The sequence below is a fragment of the Oncorhynchus masou genome, chromosome 18 (genome assembly GCF_036934945.1).
Source record: "Oncorhynchus masou masou isolate Uvic2021 chromosome 18, UVic_Omas_1.1, whole genome shotgun sequence".
Taxonomy (NCBI): domain Eukaryota; kingdom Metazoa; phylum Chordata; class Actinopteri; order Salmoniformes; family Salmonidae; genus Oncorhynchus; species Oncorhynchus masou.
The window spans coordinates 62261657-62282954 of NC_088229.1; the positions used below are offsets into that span (position 1 = coordinate 62261657).

At 43.5% G+C, this 21298-nt stretch overlaps 1 protein-coding gene across 5 annotated transcripts in view; it reads left to right on the top strand.

Moving 5' to 3' along the window:
* pemt (phosphatidylethanolamine N-methyltransferase) overlaps window positions 1–21298 on the top strand; it is a 91145-nt gene that overhangs the window by 61700 nt on the left and 8147 nt on the right. For all 5 annotated transcript variants that reach the window (XM_064924136.1, XM_064924134.1, XM_064924137.1 and 2 more), the window contains exon 5: window positions 5380–5491. In XM_064924136.1, coding sequence (XP_064780208.1) covers window positions 5380–5491 — 112 coding nt within the window. The remainder of the gene's footprint in view (window positions 1–5379; window positions 5492–21298) is intronic.

Sequence of the window (21298 nt, forward strand, 5' to 3'; positions counted from 1 at the left end):
CTTTCATCACATTCCCAGTGGGTCAGAAGTTTACATACACTCAATTAGTATTTGGTAGCATTGCCTTTAATGGGGGTCAAATGTTTCGGGTAGCCTTCCATAAGCTTCCCACAATAAGTAGGGTGAATGTTGGACCATTCCTCCTGACAGAGCTGGTGAAACTGAGTCAGATTTGTAGGCCTCCTTGCTGGCACACGCTTTTTCAGTTCTGCCCACAAATGTTCTATAGGATTGAGGGTCAGGGCTTTGTGATGGCCACTCCAATACCTTGACTTTATTGTCCTTAAGCCATTTTGCTACAACTTTGGGTCATTGTGCATTTGGAAGACCCATTTGCGACCAAGCTTTAACTTCCTGACTGATGTCTTGATGTTGCTTCAATATATCCACATAATTTTCCATCCTCATGATGACATCTATTTTGTGAAGTGCACCAGTCCCTCCTGCAGCAAAGCACCCCCACAACATGATGCTGCCACTCCCGTGCTTCATGGGATGGTGTTCTTCAGTTTGCAAGCCTCCCCCTTTTTCCTCCAAACATAATGATGGTCATTATGGCCAAACAGTTATATTTTTGTTTCATCAGACATGAGGACATTTCTCCAAAAAGTATGATCTTTGTCCCCATGTGCAGTTGCAAACCGGAGTCTGGCTTTTTTATGGCGGTTTTGGAGCAGTGGCTTCCTTACTGAGCAGCCTTTCAGGTTATGTCGATATAGGACTCGTTTTACTGTGGATATAGATACTTTTGTGCCTGTTTCCTCCAGCATCTTCACAAGGTCCTTTGCTGTTGTTCTGGGATTGATTTGCACTTTTCGCACCAAAGTACGTTCATCTCTAGGACAGAACGCATCTCTTTCCTGGGCGGTATGATGGCTGCGTGTTCCCATGGTGTTTATACTTGCGTACTATTGCTTGTACAGATGAACGTGGTACTTTCAGGTGTTTGGAAATTGCTCCCAAGGATGCACCAGACATGTGGAGGTCTACAATAGTTTTTCTGAGGTCTTGGCTGATTTCTTTTGATATTTCCCATGATGTCAAGCAAAGAGGCACTGAGTTTGAAGGTAGGCCTTGAAATACATTCACAGGTACACCTTCGATTGTCCCAAATTATGTCAACTAGCCTATCAGAAGCTTCTAAAGCCATGACATCATTTTCTGGGATTTTCCAAGCTGTTTAAAGGCACAGTCAACTTAGTGTATGTAAACTTCTGACGCACTGGAATTGTGATACAGTGAAATAATCTGTCTGTAAACAATTGTTGGAAAAATGACTTGTGTCATGCACAAAGTAGATGTCCTAACCGACTTGCCAAAACTATAGTTTGTTAACAAGAAATGTGTGGTGTGGTTGAAAAACTAGTTTTAATGACTCCAACCTAAGTGTATGTGAACTTCCGACTTCAACTGTAACGTCATAGTATACCCCTCTTCACCCTAATGCAAAAATCCAGAGATGTTGCCAAACCAACCATAATAGTGCATTTTTGTGTCGTCTGTGTATGGTGGGAGAGCTCCCACTGGCAGGTTATGCAGTCGGCAGCCAGGTGCTCAATAAGTTATGCCCCAGATCAGAGACTCCTGCCACCAGCTTCACTCATACATTCCCTCCACCTTCCTCCATTTTATAACCATCCACCAAGCCAAAATATTTAGCCATTAGCACCCTGATACGAAAGTCAACATATTCTGTACTTTTATATTCATATAATCATTCGTACTTGTATGAATGATCACTTCAATTACATGAGCAAAAAATGTTCCACTTTATTTGGAATGGCAAGCCAGACAAAATTCAATGGGCCTATTTATATAATTAATATTTATAATTATTATATATAATTTGGAGGGCAGAAATGATTACATATTCATGCATTAGACCTCTCACTAAAGGCTTCAGTCATACAAAACTATACTTAAATCCAAACTGGTTCTCTAGCAGATTAGCAAGAATGGCCTTTTGAAAATGAATGAATCTCCAAAATATTGCTATTTTTAAAACCATTTTTTTTGTTTTATTCCACCCGAAAAGACAGAACAAATATTATGGTTCATCTCAAACATACACATTGATTTAAAAAACAACATGATTTTTTGAGAATTTAAAAATAAATTGACAAAGATACGTTTTTTTATCATAAATCGAACTGTTGGAGTTCATGTATGTCACATGCAGTTAACAAAAATATAAGGAAATATCTGCTCAATCCGAAGATACAACCAACTGATTGCAGCATTACCACAAAAATGTAGGAGGCAAGTGGAAGGGGGAGAAGATAAGGAACTTGTCTGTCCTGCATTAAAGACCAAAATTGGTTAAAGATTGTGATAAATAAAACTGGTGTACTTTTTTATTTTAGGACCAAACAATGTACAGCTGCAGCATACAGGTTGCAAAATAGTTGGGAGGAGATTTTCCATGTAGCGATTCCATGGCACATGGTTCATGAATTGATGCATAAAACGACACCGGATTCAAAACTTAATTTAAATTATTATATAAAATTCTTGCAATCAATAAAATGTTATTCATATACAATGGGCCAAAAACGTATTTCGTCAGCCACCAATTGTGCAAGTTCTCCCACTTAAAAAGATGAGAGGCCTGTAATCTTCATCATAGGTACACTTCAACTATGACAGACAAAATGAGAAGGAAAAAAAATCCAGAAAATCACATTGTAGGATTTGTTATGAATTTATTTGCAAATTATGGTGGAAAATAAGTATTTGGTCAATAACAAACATTTATCTCAATACTTTGTTATATACCCTTTGTTGGCAATGACAGAGGTTAAACATTTTCTGTTAGTCTTCACAATGTTTTCACACACTGTTGCTGGTATTTTGGCCCATTCCTCCATGCAGATCTCCTCTAGAGCAGTGATGTTTTGGGACTGTTGCTGGGCAACACGGACTTTCAACTCCCTCCAAAGATGTTCTATGGGGTTGAGATCTGGAGACTGGCTAGGCCACTCCAGGACCTTGAAATGCTTCTTACGAAACACGACGAGTTGAGTTTTTACCAAAATATTATATTTTGGTTTCATCTGATCATATGACATTCTCCCAATCTTCTTCTGGATCATCTAAATGCTCTCTACCAAACTTCAGACAGGCCTGGACATGTACTGTCTTAAGCAGGGGGACACGTCTGGCACTGCAGGATTTGAGTCCCTGGCGGCGTAGTGTGTTACTGATGGTAGGCTTTGTTATTTTGGTCCCAGCTCTCTGCAGGTCATTCACTAGGTCCCCCCGTGTGGTTCTGGGATTTTTACTCACCGTTCTTGGGATCATTTTGACCCCACGGGGTGACATCTTGCGTGGAGCCCCAGATTGAGGGAGATTATCAGTGGTCTTGTATGTCTTCCATTTCCTAATAATTGCTCCCACAGTTGATTTCTTCAAACCAAGCTGTTTACCTATTGCAGATTCAGTCTTCCCAGCCTGGTGGAGGTCTACAATTTTGTTTCTGGTGTCCTTTGACAGCTCTTTGGTCTTGGCCATAGTGGAGTTTGGAGTGTGACTGTTTGAGGTTGTGGATATGTGTCTTTTATACTGATAACAAGTTCAAACAGGTGCCATTAATACAGGTAACGAGTGGAGGACAGAGGAGCCTCTTCAAGAAGAAGTTACAGGTCTGTGAGAGCCAGAAATCTTGCTTGTTTGTAGGTGACCAAATACTTATTTTCCACCATAATTTGCAAATAAATTAATTAAAAATCCAACATTTTCTCATTTTGTCTGTCATAGTTGAAGTGTACCTCGGATGAAAATTACAGGCCTCTCTCATCTTTTTAAGTGGGAGAATTTGCACAATTGGTGGCTGACTAAATACTTTTTTGCCCACTGTATATATACGGAGGATACAACCATCCCAGCCCTGCAGATTTTGCTGCAAAGAGACAGAATCATCAGATCACTTGTTTTGGTATGTGTATATGTAGCTTGTTTTTGGTCGAAGGTTCAGGAATGGTAAAAAAAAAAGAGATAAACATTTATTAGGAGCTACCTCTGAAAAGAGCACTTCTGGGTGATTTGAAAAGTCATAGTCAATCAATCAGTAATATAATACATCTCTTAGCAAAAATATTTATTTAATTTACAATCTGAGCATATAAAGTTTCAGAACCTTTGTAAAACATCACAGCACAGAGTGGAAAATACATATATGGCAGTTAGAAATCAAAACTGGATGGTCTTAAGAGATAGATAGGAGGGGTTAAGGGTAGCTGACGGCTCAGACTAAAAACAAACAAAATATAACTGATGTAAAATATACGGTCTGCAAAATGTATATAGTATTTATAAGCTGGGCGAAGAAATCTAAGTATTGTTGTCCATTAGTTTACTCCAATTAGGGGAGGGGTTGTTTAAAAATATATGTACAGTATTTAAAATGATATATTTACAAAGAAATATACTGAAAAATATATATAAACGCAACATGCAACAATTTAAATGTTTTACTTAGTTCCAGTTCATAAAAGGAAATCAGTCAATTGAAATAAATTAATTGGGCCCTAATCTATTGATTTCACATGACTGGGCAGGGTGCAGCCTTGGGTGGGCCTGGGAGGGGATAGGCCCACCCACTTAGGAGCCAGGCTGAGTCATTTGGAATTTGTTTTTTCCCCTCAAAAGGACAGACAGAAATACTCCTCAGTTTCATCAGCTGTTCAGGTTGCTTGTCTCAGACAATCCCGCAGGTGAAGAAGCTGGATGTGGAGGTCCTTGGCTGGTGTGGTTTCAAGTGGTCTGCGGTTGTGAGTCCGGTTGGACATACTGACAAGTTCTCTAAAATGGCGTTGGAGTCTGCTTATGTTAGAGAAACTAACATTCAATTCTCTGGCAACTGCTCTGGTGGATATTCCTTCAGTCAGCATGCTAATTGCACATTCCTTCAAAAAGTGAGACATCTGTGGCATTGTGTTGTGTGACCAAACTGCACATTTTATAGTGGCTTTTTATTGTCCCCAGCACAAGGTGCATTTGTGTAATGATCATGCTGTTTAAACAGCTTCTTGATATTTCACACCTGTCAGGTGGATGGATTATCTTGGCAAAGGAGAAATGCTCACTAACAGGAATGTAAATGAATTTGTGCCATTTTTTTATGAAATAAGATTTTTGTGCATATGGAACATTTCTGGGATCTTTCACTTCAGCTCATGAAACATGGACCAACACATTACATGTTGCGTTTATATTTTTTTCAGTGTATATTGGTGATTGGAAATGATGCAGACAATAACATTAATAGAGCCACAATCTATCTGCAATATTAAAGCTTATCAGTGTGCCTTGTGAGGGTAGTGTATCTGGTCACCTGTAGTGTGATGTATTGAATATCTTATGTCTGTGTGTTTCTTCCAGGTGACTATTTTGGGATCCTGATGGAAGAGAAAGTGAAAGGTTTCCCCTTCAATGTAACTGAGAACCCTATGTACTGGGGCAGCACTGCCAACTATCTGGGACTCGCATTCATGTAAGTCTGTGTGTCCGTGTCTGTGTGTGTGAGAGAGAGAGCTCGTGGGTGTGAGAGAGAGTATGTTTGAGTGTATGTTTGTGCTAGGTGTGTGTGCATTGGTTTGTTTGTTTGGCTAGCTGAAAACCCATAATTCTCCGGTCCCAGACCCACTCACACTGTCTGATTGGCCAGACATAATGACAGCACTTCACTTTGTAGTGAAGTAATATTCATCATAACTGTAACGGTTCTCGTCTGGTGAAGGAGAAGCGGACCAAAATGCAGCGTGGTATTTTTGAGACATGTTTAATGATGATTGAAAACAAACAATACAAAAACAACAAACGGAACGTGAAAACCTCTATACAGCCTATCTGGTGACAATAAACACAGAGACAGGAACAATCACCCACGAAATGCTCAAAGAATATGGCTGCCTAAATATGGTTCCCAATCAGAGACAACGATAATCACCTGACTCTGATTGAGAACCGCCTCAGGCAGCCATAGACTATGCTAGACACCCCCAAGACAAAACACACCACAAAAAACTCATGTCACACCCTGGCCTGACCAAATAAATGCAGACAAACACAATATACTTAGACCGGGGCGTGACAATAACAGGAAGTCGGTACAATGGCTCCGTAGGACATACATTACATGACCAAAAGTATGTGAACACCTGCTCATCGAACATCTCATTCCAAAATCATGGGTATTAATATGGAGTTGGTACCCCCTTCGCTGCTGTAACAGCCTCCACTCTTCTGGGAAGGCTTTCTACTAGATGTCGGAACATTGCTGCAGGGACTTCCTTCCATTCAGCCACAAGCGTTAGTGAGGTCGGGCTGATGTTTGACGATTAGGCCTGGCTCGCAGTCACCGTTCCATTTCATCCCAAAGGTGTTCAATAGGGTTGAGGTCATGGCTCTGTGCAAGCCAGTCAAGTTCTTCCACACCGATCTCGACAAACCATTTCTGTATGGACCTCGCTTTGTGCACCGGGGCATTGTCATGCTGAAACAGGAAAGGGCCTTCCCCAAACTGTTGCCACAAAGTTGGAAGCACAGAATCGTCTGGAATGTCATTGTATGCTGTAGCGTTAAGATTTCCCTTCACTGGAACTAAGGGGCCTAGCCCGAACCATGAAAAACAGCCCCAGACCATTATTCCTCCTCTACCAAACTTTACAGTTGGCACTATGCATTGGGGCAGGTAGCTTTCTCCTGGTGTCTGGCAAACCCAAATTCTTCCGTCAGACTGCTAGATGGAGAAGTGTGATTCATTACTCCAGAGAACGCGTTTCCACTGCTTCTGAGTCCAATGGCGACGAGGTTTACACACCTACATCTGATGCTTGGTATCACACATGGTGATCTTCGACTTGTGTGTGACTGCTCAGTCATGGAAACCCATTTCATAAAGCTTCCGATGAACAGTTCTTGTGCTGACGTTGTTTCCAGAGGCAGTTTGGAACTTGGTAGTAAGTGCTTCAGCACTCAGCAGTCCCGTTCTGTGAGCTTGTGTGGCCTACCACTTCGCAACTGAGACGTTATTTCTCCTAGACGTTTCCACTTCACAATAATAACACTTACAGTTGACCGTTGCAGCTCTAGCAGGGCAGAAATTTGACAAACTGACTTGTTGGAAAGGTGGCATCCTATGATGGTGCCACTTTGAACGTCATTGAGCTCTTCAGTAAGGCCATTCGACTGCCAATGTTTGTCTATGGAGATTACATGGCTGTGTGCTTGATTTGATAAACCTGCTTGCGTCTTTCCTTGAGAGATTTCTTTCCTCTTGACAGGGGGAGGACTGACTGGCCCTCAAGTATTGTTCTTGTGCTCCTGGGCCATTTGCCATGCGGCCCCAGGTGTAGTCCCATGTAGCATAGTTTGTAGAGCATGGCACTTCCAACGCCAGGGTTGCGGGTTCCACTAGTATGAAAAAAGTATGTAAATGTATGTTCTTTAGCATCTGCTAAATGACAAAAATGTAAATGCATGAAAATTGTACAGACAGCACATGAGATGGTGGGGGCTACATATTCTCTACTCATCAGACAGAACAGGAAGGCCAGAATTACCCCTATTGGATGTCTCAGTGTGCACTAGGGCTCAGTTGGTAGCCTAGACTGCAGCCCCAAATCAGCCTGCACTCAGTGTAAAATACAACATATTGTCTGCTGTTGCTCTTTCCACTGTTGTTCCTTCCTGCACACTGTCTTGTACTCCCATTATATGGAATTAGATTTATGATGGTATAAACGGTTCATTCTCTTGTCATTAGGATGTTAACTATTCCATCAACATGTTAAATGTGCAACCAGAGGGAAAATAATTCTAGATCACCTGTACTCCACACACAGAGACACGTACAAAGCTCTCCCTCGCCCTCCATTTGGATAATCCGACCACAACTCTATCCTCCTGATTCTTGCTTACAAGCAAAAATTAAAGCAGGAAGCACCAGTGACTCAGTCTATAAAAAAGTGGTCAGATGAAGCAGATGCTAAATGACAGGACCGTTTTGCTATCACAGACTGGAACATGTTCCGGGATTCTTCCTGTGGCATTGAGGAGTACACCACATCAGTCACTGGCTTTATCAAATAGTGCATCGAGGACGTAGTCCCCACAGTGACTGTACGTACATACCCTAACCAGAAGCCATGGATTACAGGCAACATTCACACTGAGTTTAAGGGTAAAGCTGCCGCTTTCAAGGTGTGGGACTCTAACCCGGAAGCTTACAAAACATCCTACAATGCCCTGTGACGAACCATCAAACAGGCAAAGCGTCAGTACAGGGCTAAGATTGAATCATACTACACCGGCTCCGATGCTCGTCTTATGTGGCAGGACTTGCAAACCATTACAGACTACAAAGGGAAGCAGCTGTGAGCTGCCCAATGACCCGAGCCTACACCTACATCTGATGCCAGACGAGCTAAATCACTCCTATGCTCGCTTCGAGGCAAACAACACTAGGGCATGCATGAGAACATCAGTTGTTCCAGGCGACTGTGTGGTCACGTTCTCCGTAGCCAACGTGAGTAAGACCTTTAAACAGGTCAACATACACAAGGCTGCGGGGCCAGATGGATTACCAGGACGTGTGCTGACCAACTGGCAGGTGTCTTCACTGACATTTTCAACATGTCCCTGATTTAAGTCTGTGATAACAACATGTTTCAAGCAGACCACCATAGTCCTTGTGCACAAGAACGCAAACCCAACCTGCCTAAATGACTACAGACCCGTAGCACTCACGTCTGTAGCCATGAAGTGATTTGAAAGATTGGTAATTGCTAACATCAACACCATTATCCCAGAAACCATAGACCCACTCCAATTTGCTTAACACCTGAAAAGATCCACAGATGATGCAATCTCTATTGCACTCCACACTGCCCTTTCCCACCTGGACAAATGGAACACTTACATGAGAATGCTATTCATTGACTACAGCTCAGTGTTCAACACCATAGTACCATCAAATCTCATCACTAAGCTAAGGATCCTGGGACAAAACACCTCCCTCTGCAACTGGATCCTGGACTTCCTGACTGGCCGCCCGCCCAGGTGGTAAGAATAGGCAGCAACACATCTGCCACGCTGATCCTCAACACTGGAGCTCCCCAGTGGTGAGTGCTCAGTCCCCTCCTGTACTCCCTGTTCACCCACGACTGCGTGGCCAGGCACAACTCCAACACCATCATTACGTTTGCAGACGACACAACAGTGGTAGGCCTGATCACCGACAACGACGAGACAGCCTATAGGGAGGAAGTCAGAGACCTGGCCGGGTGGTGCCAGAATAACAACCTATCCCTCAACGTAACCAAGACTAAGCAGATCATTGTGGACTACAGGAGAAGGAGGACCGAGCACGCCCCCATTCTCATCGATGGGGCTGTAGTGGAGCAGGTTGAGCGCTTCAAGTTCCTTGGTGTCCACATCAACAACAAACTAGAATGGTACAAACACACCAAGACAGTCGTGAAGAGGGCACAACAAAGCCTATTCCCCCTCAGGAAACTAAAAAGATTTGGCATGGGTCCTGAGATCCTCAAAAGGTTCTACAGCTGCAACAGCGAGAGCATCCTGACTAGTTGCATCACTGCCTGGTACGGCAACTGCTAGGCCTCGGACCGCGTACATCACTGGGGCAAAGCTGTCTGCCATCCAGGTCCTCTGTACCAGACAGTGTCAGAGGGTCTTACCAGACAGTGTCAGAGGAAGACCCTAAAAACTGTCTCCGACTCCAGACACCCCAGTCGTAGACTGTTCTCTCTACTAACGCATGGCAAGCTGTACTGAAGTGCCAAGTCTAGGACAAAAAGGCTTCTCAACAGTTTTTACCCCCAAGCCATAAGACTCCTGAACATGTAATCAAATGGCTAACCGGACTATTTGCATTGTGTGCCCCCACCCCAACCCCGCCTTTTACGCTGTTGCTACTCTCTGTTTATCATATATGCATAGTCATTTTAACTATACATTCATGTACATATTACCTCAATTTGTCCGACCAAACAGTGCTCCAGCACATTGGCTAACCAGGCTATCTGCATTGTGTCCCACCCACCACCCGCCAACCCCTCTTTTACGCTACTGCTATTCTCTGGTCATCATATATGCATAGCCACTTAAACCATATCTACATGTACATACTACCTCAATCAGCCTGACTAACCGGTGTCTGTATGTAGCCTCGCTACTTTTATAGCCTCGCTACTTTTATAGCCTCGCTACTGTGTATATAGCCTGTCTTTTTACTGTTGTTTTATTTCTTTTATTTCTGTACCTATTGTTCACCTAATACCTTTTTTTGCACTATTGGTTAGCGCCTGTAAGTAAGCATTTCACTGTACGGTCTACACCTGTTGTATTCAGCGCACGTGACAAATAAACTTTGATTTGATTTATTTCCTGTTCATGCAGGACACAAAAAACTCTACCTGCAGCAAAGAAACAATTGCATTTCGGTACATGATGAAACATAGGGATGCAAAACCTTGAGGGAATTGCGTCTAATCTGTATAAATAAAGACTCAATTAGATTAGAATTTTGGAGCTGGGGAACAATGACGAGCACTACAAATGTCAAACGTCACTCTGTGTATTGCTGTTTATGAGTTTCGAATCACTTCTCCTTCAGGAGTGGAAAACTGTATGTGTGTGTGGTCTCCATGACAACAGTGACCAAACCACTGGTGAGTGGCTTGGCACTGTTGCTAGGCAGACACAGCAGGAGAGAGCAGCCAATCACTGCAACCTATTATCCTCCTTTCCTGCAGCTCCCTTTTTTCCCTACTTTTCTCCCTGCACTCCTCTTTCCCTCCATTTTCAAATCGTTTGAGTTGCTAGGCAGCGGTGTCGCCCCTGTGCCGTTCCAGCATCCCCCCGCGCTCGAGCGTCAGTAACCCCAGGGATGAAAGGGCTACAGTCGGACCATGAGGTGTGCCGGCCACTCATATGTGAACTGGTGACCGTGTGGCTTAGTGGTCAGATATTGGTTTCGAAAGGCTGTTTAGTCACACAAACTATAGCACTGCACCATTGTATCAATGATGCAGACTGATACAGTACTGGAGATGTTGCATTACTGCATGTTCATTCATTTCTTAACGTCACATGACTGTTCAACAGTTATGAGGCTTCATCTCCTGGGATCATTCTTAACAGGTGCCTGGTGCCTAGTTTTTTTTAAGGGATTTAACCACCTCTCTGTCTCCATTGCCACAAAATAGATTTTCACGTAGGCTACAATTTCTGCTTCCCTTGCTCTCCTTAGCTCATCCAGGCAAAGCACCGCCACACACTCACCCAACTGACCCCCCACCCCCATACACACACACACATCCACTTACTCTACCTCTGTCCATCCCATGACCTAAAGGAGATTAGCAGATGCATTGAGACTGATGCAGTATTGTCACGAGTAGGTTTTAACACTTTACCTGTTATCCATATCCATCTGGCTCTAACAGAGACCTCCCTCATTCACCAGCACCTGGAAACCGTCCTCCTGTGTTTGTCAACCCCCAATACATTCTCGCCATCCTCACCTTATAACATTTTTCACACCTCCTTCTTCTCTCCTTCATTTTCCCTTGCTCTCCTAATATCCTTCCTGACTCTGCTTATACAGTGCCTTCAGAGTATTCAGACCCCAGACGTTTTCCACATAAATCGTTGTTTTTTTCTCATCAATGCACCATAATGACATAGCAAAAACTTTTTTTTTCATTTTTTTTTGCTGATTTATAAATCAAATGTAAACTGAAATATGACATTTACATAAGTATTCAGACCCTTTACTCAGTAATTTGTTGAAGCACTTTTGGCAGCAATTACAGCATCAAGTCTTCTTGGGTATGAAGCAACAAGCTTGGCACACCTGTGTTTGGGGAGTTTTTCCATTCTTCTCTGCAGATCCTCTCAAGCTCTGTCAGGTTGAATAGGAAGCGTTGCTGTTTTCAGGTCTCTCCAGAGACGGGTTCAAATCCAGGCTCTGGCTGAGCCACTCAAGGACATTCAGAGACTTGTCCCTAAGCCACTCTTGCTTTGTCTTAGCAGTGCTTAAGGTCGTTGTCCTGTTGGAAGGTGAACCTTTGCCTCAGCCTGAGCACTCTGGAGAAGGTTTTCATCAATGAGTTCTCTGTACTTTGCTACGTTCATCTTTGCCTGGATCCTGACTAGTCTCCCAGTCCCTGCTGCTGAAAAACACACCCACAGCATCATGCTGCCACCACCATGCTTCACTGTAGGGATGGTGCCAGGTTTCCACCAGACGTGACACTTGGTATTCAGGCCAAAGAGTTGAATCTTGTTTTCATCCGACCAGAGAATCTTGTTTCTCATGGTCTGAGAGTCCTTTGGGTGCCTTTTGGCAAACTCCAAGCGGCCTGTCATGTGCCTTTTTACTGAGGATGACTGGCTTCCGTCTGGCCACTCTACCATAAAGGCCTGATTGGTGGAGTGCTGCAGAGATGGTTGTCCTTCTGGAAGATTCTCCCATCTCCACAGAGTAACTCTGGAGCTCTGTCAGAGTGACCATCGGGTTCTTGGTCACCTCCTTGAGGAATCCTGGTATTTCCAAACTTCCATTTAAGAATGATGAAGGCCGCTGTTCTTTGGGACCTTCAATGCTGCAGACATGTTTTGGTACCCTTCCCCAGATCTGTGCCTCGACACAATCTGGTCTCGGAGCTCTACGGACAATTCCTTCCACCACATGGCTTGGTTTTTGCTCTGACATGCACTGTCAACTGTGGAACCTTCTATAGATGGGTGTGTGCCTTTCCAAATCATGTCCAATCAATTGAATTTACCACAGGTGGACTCCAATCAAGTTGTAGAAACATCTCAAGGATGATCAATGGAAACAGGATACATCTGAGCTCAATTACGAGTCTCATAGCAAAGGGTCTGAATACTTAGGTAAATAAGGTTTTTCATTTTCAAAAATGTCAACTTGTTTTCGATTTGCCATTATGGGGTGTTGTGTGTAGATGTCTGAGGATTTTTATTTATTTATTTATTTTAGAATAAGGCTGTAAGAGAGAAATAAGAGTGGGGGGGAAACTATTTAATCCATTTTGAGTTCAGGTTGTAACACAACAAAATGTGGAAAAAGTCTAGGGCTGAATACTGTGCATGGATTAGATTGTTTTCTCTCTCCCATCTACACACAACACCCCATAATGAAAAGTGAAATTTTTGCACATTTATTGAAAATGAAATACAGAAATATCTAATTTACATAGGTATTCACACATCTTTGTAGAAGCAACTCTCAATACTTTGTAGAAGCACATTTGGCAGTGATTTCAGCTGTGAATCTTTCTGGATAAGTCTCTCAGCGCTTTCCACACCTGGATTGTGTTTCGAGCTCTGTCAAATGGTCCTTGATCATTGATAGGCATCCATCTTCACGTCTTGCCATAGATTTTCAAGTAGATTTAAGTCAATACTGTAGCTCGGCCACTCAGGAACATTTACTGTCTACATGGTAAGCAACTCCAGTGTAGATTTGGACTTGTGTTTTAGGTTATTGTCCTGCTGAAATGTGAATTCCCCTGCCAGTGTCTGGTGGAAAGCAGACTGAACCAGGTCTTCCTCTAGGATTTTGCCTGTGCTTAGTTTGTTTCTTTTTTTTATCCTGAAAAATTCCAAAGTCCTTAATGATTACAAGCATATCCATAACATGATGCAGCCAGCACTATGCTTGAAAATATGGAGTGGTACTCAGTATTGTGTTGTATTGATTTTATCCCAAACAACACTTTGTATTCAGGACAAAAAGTGAATTGCTTTGCCACATTTTTTGCAGTATTACTTTAGTACCTTGTTGCAAACAGGATGCATGTTTTAGAATATTTGTATTCTGTACAGGCTTCCTTCTTTTCACTCTGTCAATTAGGTTAGTATTGTGGAGTAACTATGTTGTTTATCCATCACAATTAGGTTAGTGTTGTGGAGTAACTACAATGTTGTTGTTGATCTATCCTAGGTTTTCTCCTATCGCAGCCATTCAACTCTATAACTGCTTTAAAGTCACCATTGGCCTCATGGTTAAATCCCTGAGCGATTTCCTTCCTCTCTGACAACTGTGCTAGGAAGGACGCCTGTATTTTGTAGTGACTGGGTGTATTGATACACCATCCAAATGGTAATAATAACTTCATCATTTTTCATGGGATATTAAATGTCTGCTTTTTCTTCCACCCATGTCCCAATAGGTGCCCTTCTTTGCAAGGCATTGGAAAACCTCCCTGGTCTTTGTGGTTGAATCTGTGTTTGAAATTCACTGCTCGACTGAGGGACCTTACAATTATCTGTATGTGTGGGTACAGAGATAGGTAGTCATTCAAAAATCATGTTAAACATTACTATTGCACTATTATTGCACACAAGACCCTGAACAGCTTCTACCCCCAAGACATAAGACTGCTAAATAGTAAGTTAAATAGTTAACCAACAGCTACCCGGACTATCTGCATTGACCCTTTTTGAACTCTTTTGACTCATCACGTACACTGCTGCTACTGTTTATCTCTCATGTTGCCTAGTCACTTTACCCCTACCTACAGTATACGTACATATCTAAACACAAATACCCTTGTACCCCTGGACATCGACTCATTGTGTGTTTCTTCCTTGCCGTTATTTTTTTAAATTATTTCTCTTTTTTTGTCTCTGCATTGTTGGGAAGACCCGTAACGTAACTAAGCATTTCACTATTAGTGACACCTGTTGTTTATGTAGCGTATGACAAATAAAAATGTAAATGATTTTGTTTGGTCTCAAATCCCCCAGCATGTCATCTAGTTTTATTTTGGTCTCAAATCCCCCAGCATGTCATCTAGGTTTTATTTTGGTCTCAAATCCCCCAGCATGTCATCTTGGTTTTATTTTGGTCTCAAATCCCCCAGCATGTCATCTAGGTTTTATTTTGGTCTCAAATCCCCCAGCATGTCATCTTGGTTTTATTTTGGTCTCAAATCCCCCAGCATGTCATCTAGGTTTTATTTTGGTCTCAAATCCCCCAGCAAGTCATCTAGGTTTTATTTTAGTCTCAAACCCCGTAGCATATCATCTAGGTTTTATGTTGGTCTCAAATCCCCCAGGGTTGCCCTTCTATTCAAGTCTCAATCCCTCTGTTACCTTCTCCTCCTTCCTATCCGCTCCTCTCTCTCCTGTGGTCATCCTGGCAGATGACGTTTCTGTTCTAGCCAGCTGTCCCTGACTGAGGCCTTCCACCCTGCCTGCATGGCGGATGGACACGTATGGAATGGAAAAAAGGTCCGTATTGAGCAGAGCGTTAGCAAGAGTCACCCACCCAGCGATCTGGTCTGCAGCGACAACACCGACAACCTGTCACCCTGTTCCCTCGACGGAATCTCATTGACCCACTTTCTGCTGCTCAATATGAGATGACACTTTGCCTAGATGACGGCCATTGTGTGTGTGTGGGGGAGTTGTGTGAGTGTGTGTGTGTGTGGGGGGGGGGGGGGGTCAGGTCAGTGTTTGCACTCGCCTTTCTGTAGTGATAATACATGTGCAAAGGCGTTTGTTAGATTAGCTCTTGTGCTGAATTCTGAATCTATAATCTTTGTCATTTTGGCACAATAAGTTCAGGATGTTTTTACACAATGGTTAACTTCAGTAGGTTGTGAAGCAAAACAGAGGACCAAAGCAATTCCCAGGTAGTCACTGTTCTCATACAGTTATTCTGAATTTACCTCTGTGTGAGTGTCTGTGGGTGTTCTCTGAGCATGTGGGGATATGTATACACGCTTGTTGTATTCCAGAGGTGGGTGGCTTGGTCACGTCATCAGACAAAGAGTGTCCTTCAGGTGTGTCGTGGTCACCTTGACCCAAGTATCCAAACCTCCTCCTCATTTTCCCACTGACTTTCATTCACTCATCTTCTCTCCCTCTCATTTTGTCTCCTTCGGTCTGTCATCCACCTCTCTCCTGGTCCAGAACAGGACAGCGGGAATCAAATTATCATTGATCCCACTGCTCCAATTAAGAAAGGTAATCAGATAACAGGAGATATAAAGATGAATGTAACTCAATGAAATGCAGAGGAGGGATCCTGCGTGAGAGCCGGCCTGGTTACGTCTGCCGGCCTGGTTACGTCTGCCGGCCTGGTTGCGTCTGCCGGCCTGGTTGCGTCTGCCGGCCTGGTTGCGTCTGCCGGCCTGGTTGCGTCTGCCGGCCTGGCTGCGTTGGGGCCTGGTTGCGCCTGCCGGCCTGGTTCTGCCGGCCTGGTTGCGTCTGCCGGCCTGGTTAGGTCTGCCGGCCTGGTTAGGTCTGCCGGCCTGGTTAGGTCTGCCGGCCTGGTTAGGTCTGCCGGCCTGGTTAGGTCTGCCGGCCTGGTTACGTCTGCCGGCCTGGTTGCGTCTGCCGGCCTGGTTGCGTCTGCCGGCCTGGTTGCGGCCTGGTTAGGTCGGCCTGGTTGCGCCTGCCGGCCTGGTTGCGCCTGCCGGCCTGGTTGCGCCTGCCGGCCTGGTTACGTCTGCCGGCCTGGTTACGTCTGCCGGCCTGGTTGCGTCTACTACAGTGGCAGCCATACCAGGCCAGGTCCTCCTTTATCGTCTAAAGCAATGATAATGTATCCTTTCATAATGTGAAGAATACTGTACGTTGTTTGTTATCCAACCCACACACTGTATATGTACAGTATATGTAACACATTGCCCTGAGATACAAGTTTGAAAATGGAGAAGGACAAAAAGTAATCCCCTTTTCCTATTGGTGGGAATGAGAATGTCTATTGTCATGGCCTCCCAGCGATAACCCCAAAGTTACACGAGAGATAAAGGATTATCTTTTTTTTACCTGACATCACAAATGTCATATTTCTCTGGGTGGAGATTGGGGAAAAGGGTTGAAAAGCAATAGGAAGATCGATTTCAAATGGTGACCCCCAAAGGCTGTTGAAGAAGGGTGCACACCATTTCGGTGTTGTTCAGTACAAACCAACACGCAACGAAGCAAAACATTGAGGTGAATTGATTTTCTTCTCGATGTCCACCATTGCTCCTGCACCCAAGAAAGCGAAGGTAACTGAACTTAATGTCTATCGCCCAGTAGCACTCACTTCTGTCATCATGGAGGGCTTTGAGAGGCTAGTTAAGGACCATATCACCTCCACCTTACCCGACACCCTAGAACCACTGCAATTTGCATACCGCCCCAATAGATCCACGGGTGAAGCAATAGCCATCGCACTGCACACGAGGAATACCTATGTAAGAATGCTGTTCATTGACGACAGCTCAGCCTTCAACACCATAGTACCCTCCAAGCTCATCATTAAGCTCGGGGACCTGGGTCTGAATCCCGCCCTGTGCAACTGGGTCCTGAACTTCCTGACTGGCCGCCCCGTGCAACTAGGTCCTGAACTTCCTGACTGGCCGCCCCAAGTGGTGAAGTTAGGCAATAACACTTCCACTTCGCTGTTCCTCAACACAGGGGCCCCTCAAGGGTGCGTGCTCAGCCCCCTCCTGTACTCCCTGTTTACCCATGACTGCGTGGCCATGCACGCCTCCAACTCACACCTCCAACCACGATGAGACAGCCTACAGGGAGGAGGTGAGAGACCTGGCGGAGTGGTGCCAGGAAAATACTCTCCCTCAGCAAAATGAAGGGGCTGATCGTGGACTTCAGGAGACGGCAGAGGGAGCATGCCCCTATCCACATCGATGGGACCGCAGTGGAGAAGGTGAAAAGCTTCAAGTTCCTCTGTGTACATATCACTGACAATCTGAAAGGTTCCACCCACACAGACAGTGTGGCGAAGAAGGCACAACAATGCCTCTTCAACATCGGGAGGCTGAAGAAATTGTCTTGGCCCCTAAGACCCTCACAAACTTTTACAGATACACCTCTGAGAGGGTGGTGCGGTCAGCCCAACACATTACCGGGAGCACACTACCTGTCCTTCAGGACATCTACAGCACCCAGTGTCACAGGAAGGCCAAGAAGATCATCAAGGACCTCAACCACCCGAGCCACAGCCTTGTAACCCCGCTATCATCCAGAAGGCGAGGTCAGTACAGGTGCTTTAAAGCAGGGACTGAGAGACTGAAAAACAACTTTCTTCTCAAGGCCGTCCAGACTGCCACTAGCCGGGCTCCACCCAGTACGCTGCCCTAAATTTGGTCAATGTCACTATCCGGCTACCACCTGGTTACTGATCCCTGCACCTTAGAGGCTGCTGCCCTATGTACATAGACATGGAACACTGGTCACTTTAATCATGTTAAATACTGTTTTGCATATGAAAATGGGTATATACTGTATTCTAGTCAAGGCCATCCTTTTCAACAATTTCTGTGCATATACTATATAGTTTATCTGAAGAATACGTGGATAGAATAGTATATATACAGCAATAGTTGAATAGGATGGCCTTGACTAGAATACAGTTGAAGTCGGAAGTTTACATACACCTTAATCCTAGTAAAAATTCCCTGTCTTAGGTCAGTTTGGATAATTTATTATAAGAATGTGAAATGTCAGAATAATAGTAGAGAGTGATTTATTTCAGCTTTTATTTCCTTCATCACATTCCCAGTGGGTCCGAAGTTTACATACACTCATTTAGTATTTGGTAGCATTGCCTTTAAATTGTTTAACTTCTACAAGCTTCCCACAATAAGTTGGGTGAATTTTGGCCCATTCCTCCTGACAGAGCTGGTGTAACTGAATCAGGTTTGTAGGCCTCCTTGCTTGCACACGCTTTTTCAGTTCTGCCCACAAATTTTCTATAGGATTGAGGGCTTTGTGATGGCCACTCCAATACCTTGACTTTGTTGTCCTGCCACAACTTTGGAAGTATGGGGTCATTGTCCATTTGGAAGACCCGTTTGCGACCAAGCTTTAACCTGACTGATGTCTTGATGTTGCTTCAATATATCCACATAATTTTCCTACCTCAGGATGCCATCTATTTTGTGAAGTGCACCAGTCCCTCCTGCAGCAAAACACCACCACATCATGATGCTGCCACCCCCGTGCTTCACGGTTGGGATGGTGTTCTTTGGCTTGCAAGCCTCCCCCTTTTTCCTCCAAACATAATGATGGCCATTATGGCCAAACAGTTCTATTTTTGTTTTATCAGGCCTGAGGACATTTCTCCAAAAAGTATGATCTTTGTCCCCATGTGCAGTTCCAAACCATAGTCTGTCTTTTTTTATAGAGTTGTTTGAGCAGTGGCTTCTTCCTTGCTGAGCGGCCTTTCAGATTCTGTCGATATAGGACTCGTTTTTACTGTGGATTTAGATACTTTGGTACCTGTTTTCCTCCAGTATCTTCACAGGGTCCTTTGCTGTTGTTCTGGGATTGATTTGCGCCTTTCGCACCAAAGTACATTCATCTCTAGGAGACAGAACGCGTCTCCTTCCTGAGCGGTCTGACGGCTGCGTGGTCCCATGGTGTTTAAACTTGCGTACTATTGCTTGTACCTTCAGGCATTTGGAAAGTGCTCCCAAGGATGAACCAGACTTGTGGAGGTCTACAGTTTTTTTATCTGAGGTCTTCGATTGACTCAAATGGTGTCAATTAGCCTATCAGAAGCTTCTAAAGCCATGACATCATTTTCTGCAATTTTTCAAGCTGTTTAAAGGCACAGTCAACTTAGTGTATGTAAACTTCTGACCCACTGGAATTGTGATACAGTGAATTATAAGTGAAATAATCTCTGTAAACAATTGTTGGAAAAATGACTTGTGTCATGCACAAAGTAGATGTCCTAACCGAATTGCCAAAACTATAATTTAACACGAAATGTGTGGAATGGAATGGTTGAAAAACAAGTTTTAATGACTCCAACCTAAGTGTATGTAAACTTCTGACTTCAACTGTACGTAAACATTATTAAAGTGACCTGTGTGTGTGTGTGTGTGTGTATACATACACACACACACACACACACACACACACACACACACACACACACACACACACACACACACACACACACACACACACACACACTGGTCACTTTAATAATGAAGTCATTAAACTTTTTTTATTTGAATAGAGCTCCACAGTGTCATAATACCCATAAAACCTAGCAGTCAAACAGGGAAATGGTTTCAATCATTTTTCCACTGTTCATTTTTCCCATGGGAAATTTTAGATACACTTAATATAAGGCTTACCCTGGCGATGTTTTGATGACCTTGTAAATCTCTCTCTGACAATATATTCGGCACTATTTACTCTCAGATCAGAAAATTATCATTAGCATCAAAGTAGACATCATGTAAGACTACAAATCCCTGCAAGCATCTGCACATCATCTCTTGCTGACACCTTTGCTAACAGGTACTGTGTTAAGTTAAAACTTGTACAAGACAGTTCACAGAATTGTCAATTAAATTAAATTTTGCCAATTTATTATTTACAAAATTTAGCTAACATTAGTCAATCTAGAGATTCTCACCTTTGCCTCGATTTGGCAGTCTCGTCCAGATCATAATGGCATTTGTAGTTCTTTAGCAGCTAATTAGCAGCTAATTAGCATTTCATGTTTGGGGGGTAAATACAGGTGAATATATTGATAAGTCACCTTTTCCTAGAGAGAATTTTCACGGTTATCAAAACGTCACACAAACGTAAGCCTACATGAAACACAGCCCTTATTTTAAATGTTTCTAAAATCCCATATGGGACAAATAAATGGTGGGAAAACAATTGGAACCATTTGCTTGTTTGACTACTAGGTTTTATGGGTATTATGACTCATACTTTGGTAATCTATGCACCCCAGATCTATATGTGTTTTAGCCAACTTTGACCATAACTCTGACGGTATGGTATGACGACAACAGGCAAAAGTTTTCTGAAGATTTTATACCGATCTTAGAGCACCAAACCACTCCACATTACTCTCTATAAAATTGACCCAAGTCACATAAGGCTATAGTCTAAAAGTAGTACATCATAGGGAATGTCATCTGACATGTAGCCACAGTCTGTAGTAGAGGCCCGACAAACAGCTCACACTGATATGCAGGCCATGTTGTGTGGCATTTTAGTCACGTCCAGACTGGGTGAGTCTGACACATGCTGCTGTTCTGAGTCAGTGAAAAGCTCTAGTTACAGTACTTTACTTGTCTGGCTCTGCACGGTCAATTCACGGCTCATATAACATTGGACAGTGTGGGATGTAGGGCAATGGGGATGTCGAAATATAGCTTGTGACCCATATTATCGAGTGGGGTTTGTCAGCTGCATAGAATAGATAGATATTTATTTGATCTGTATAATGAATGTGGCTCACTTCAGGTTCTGG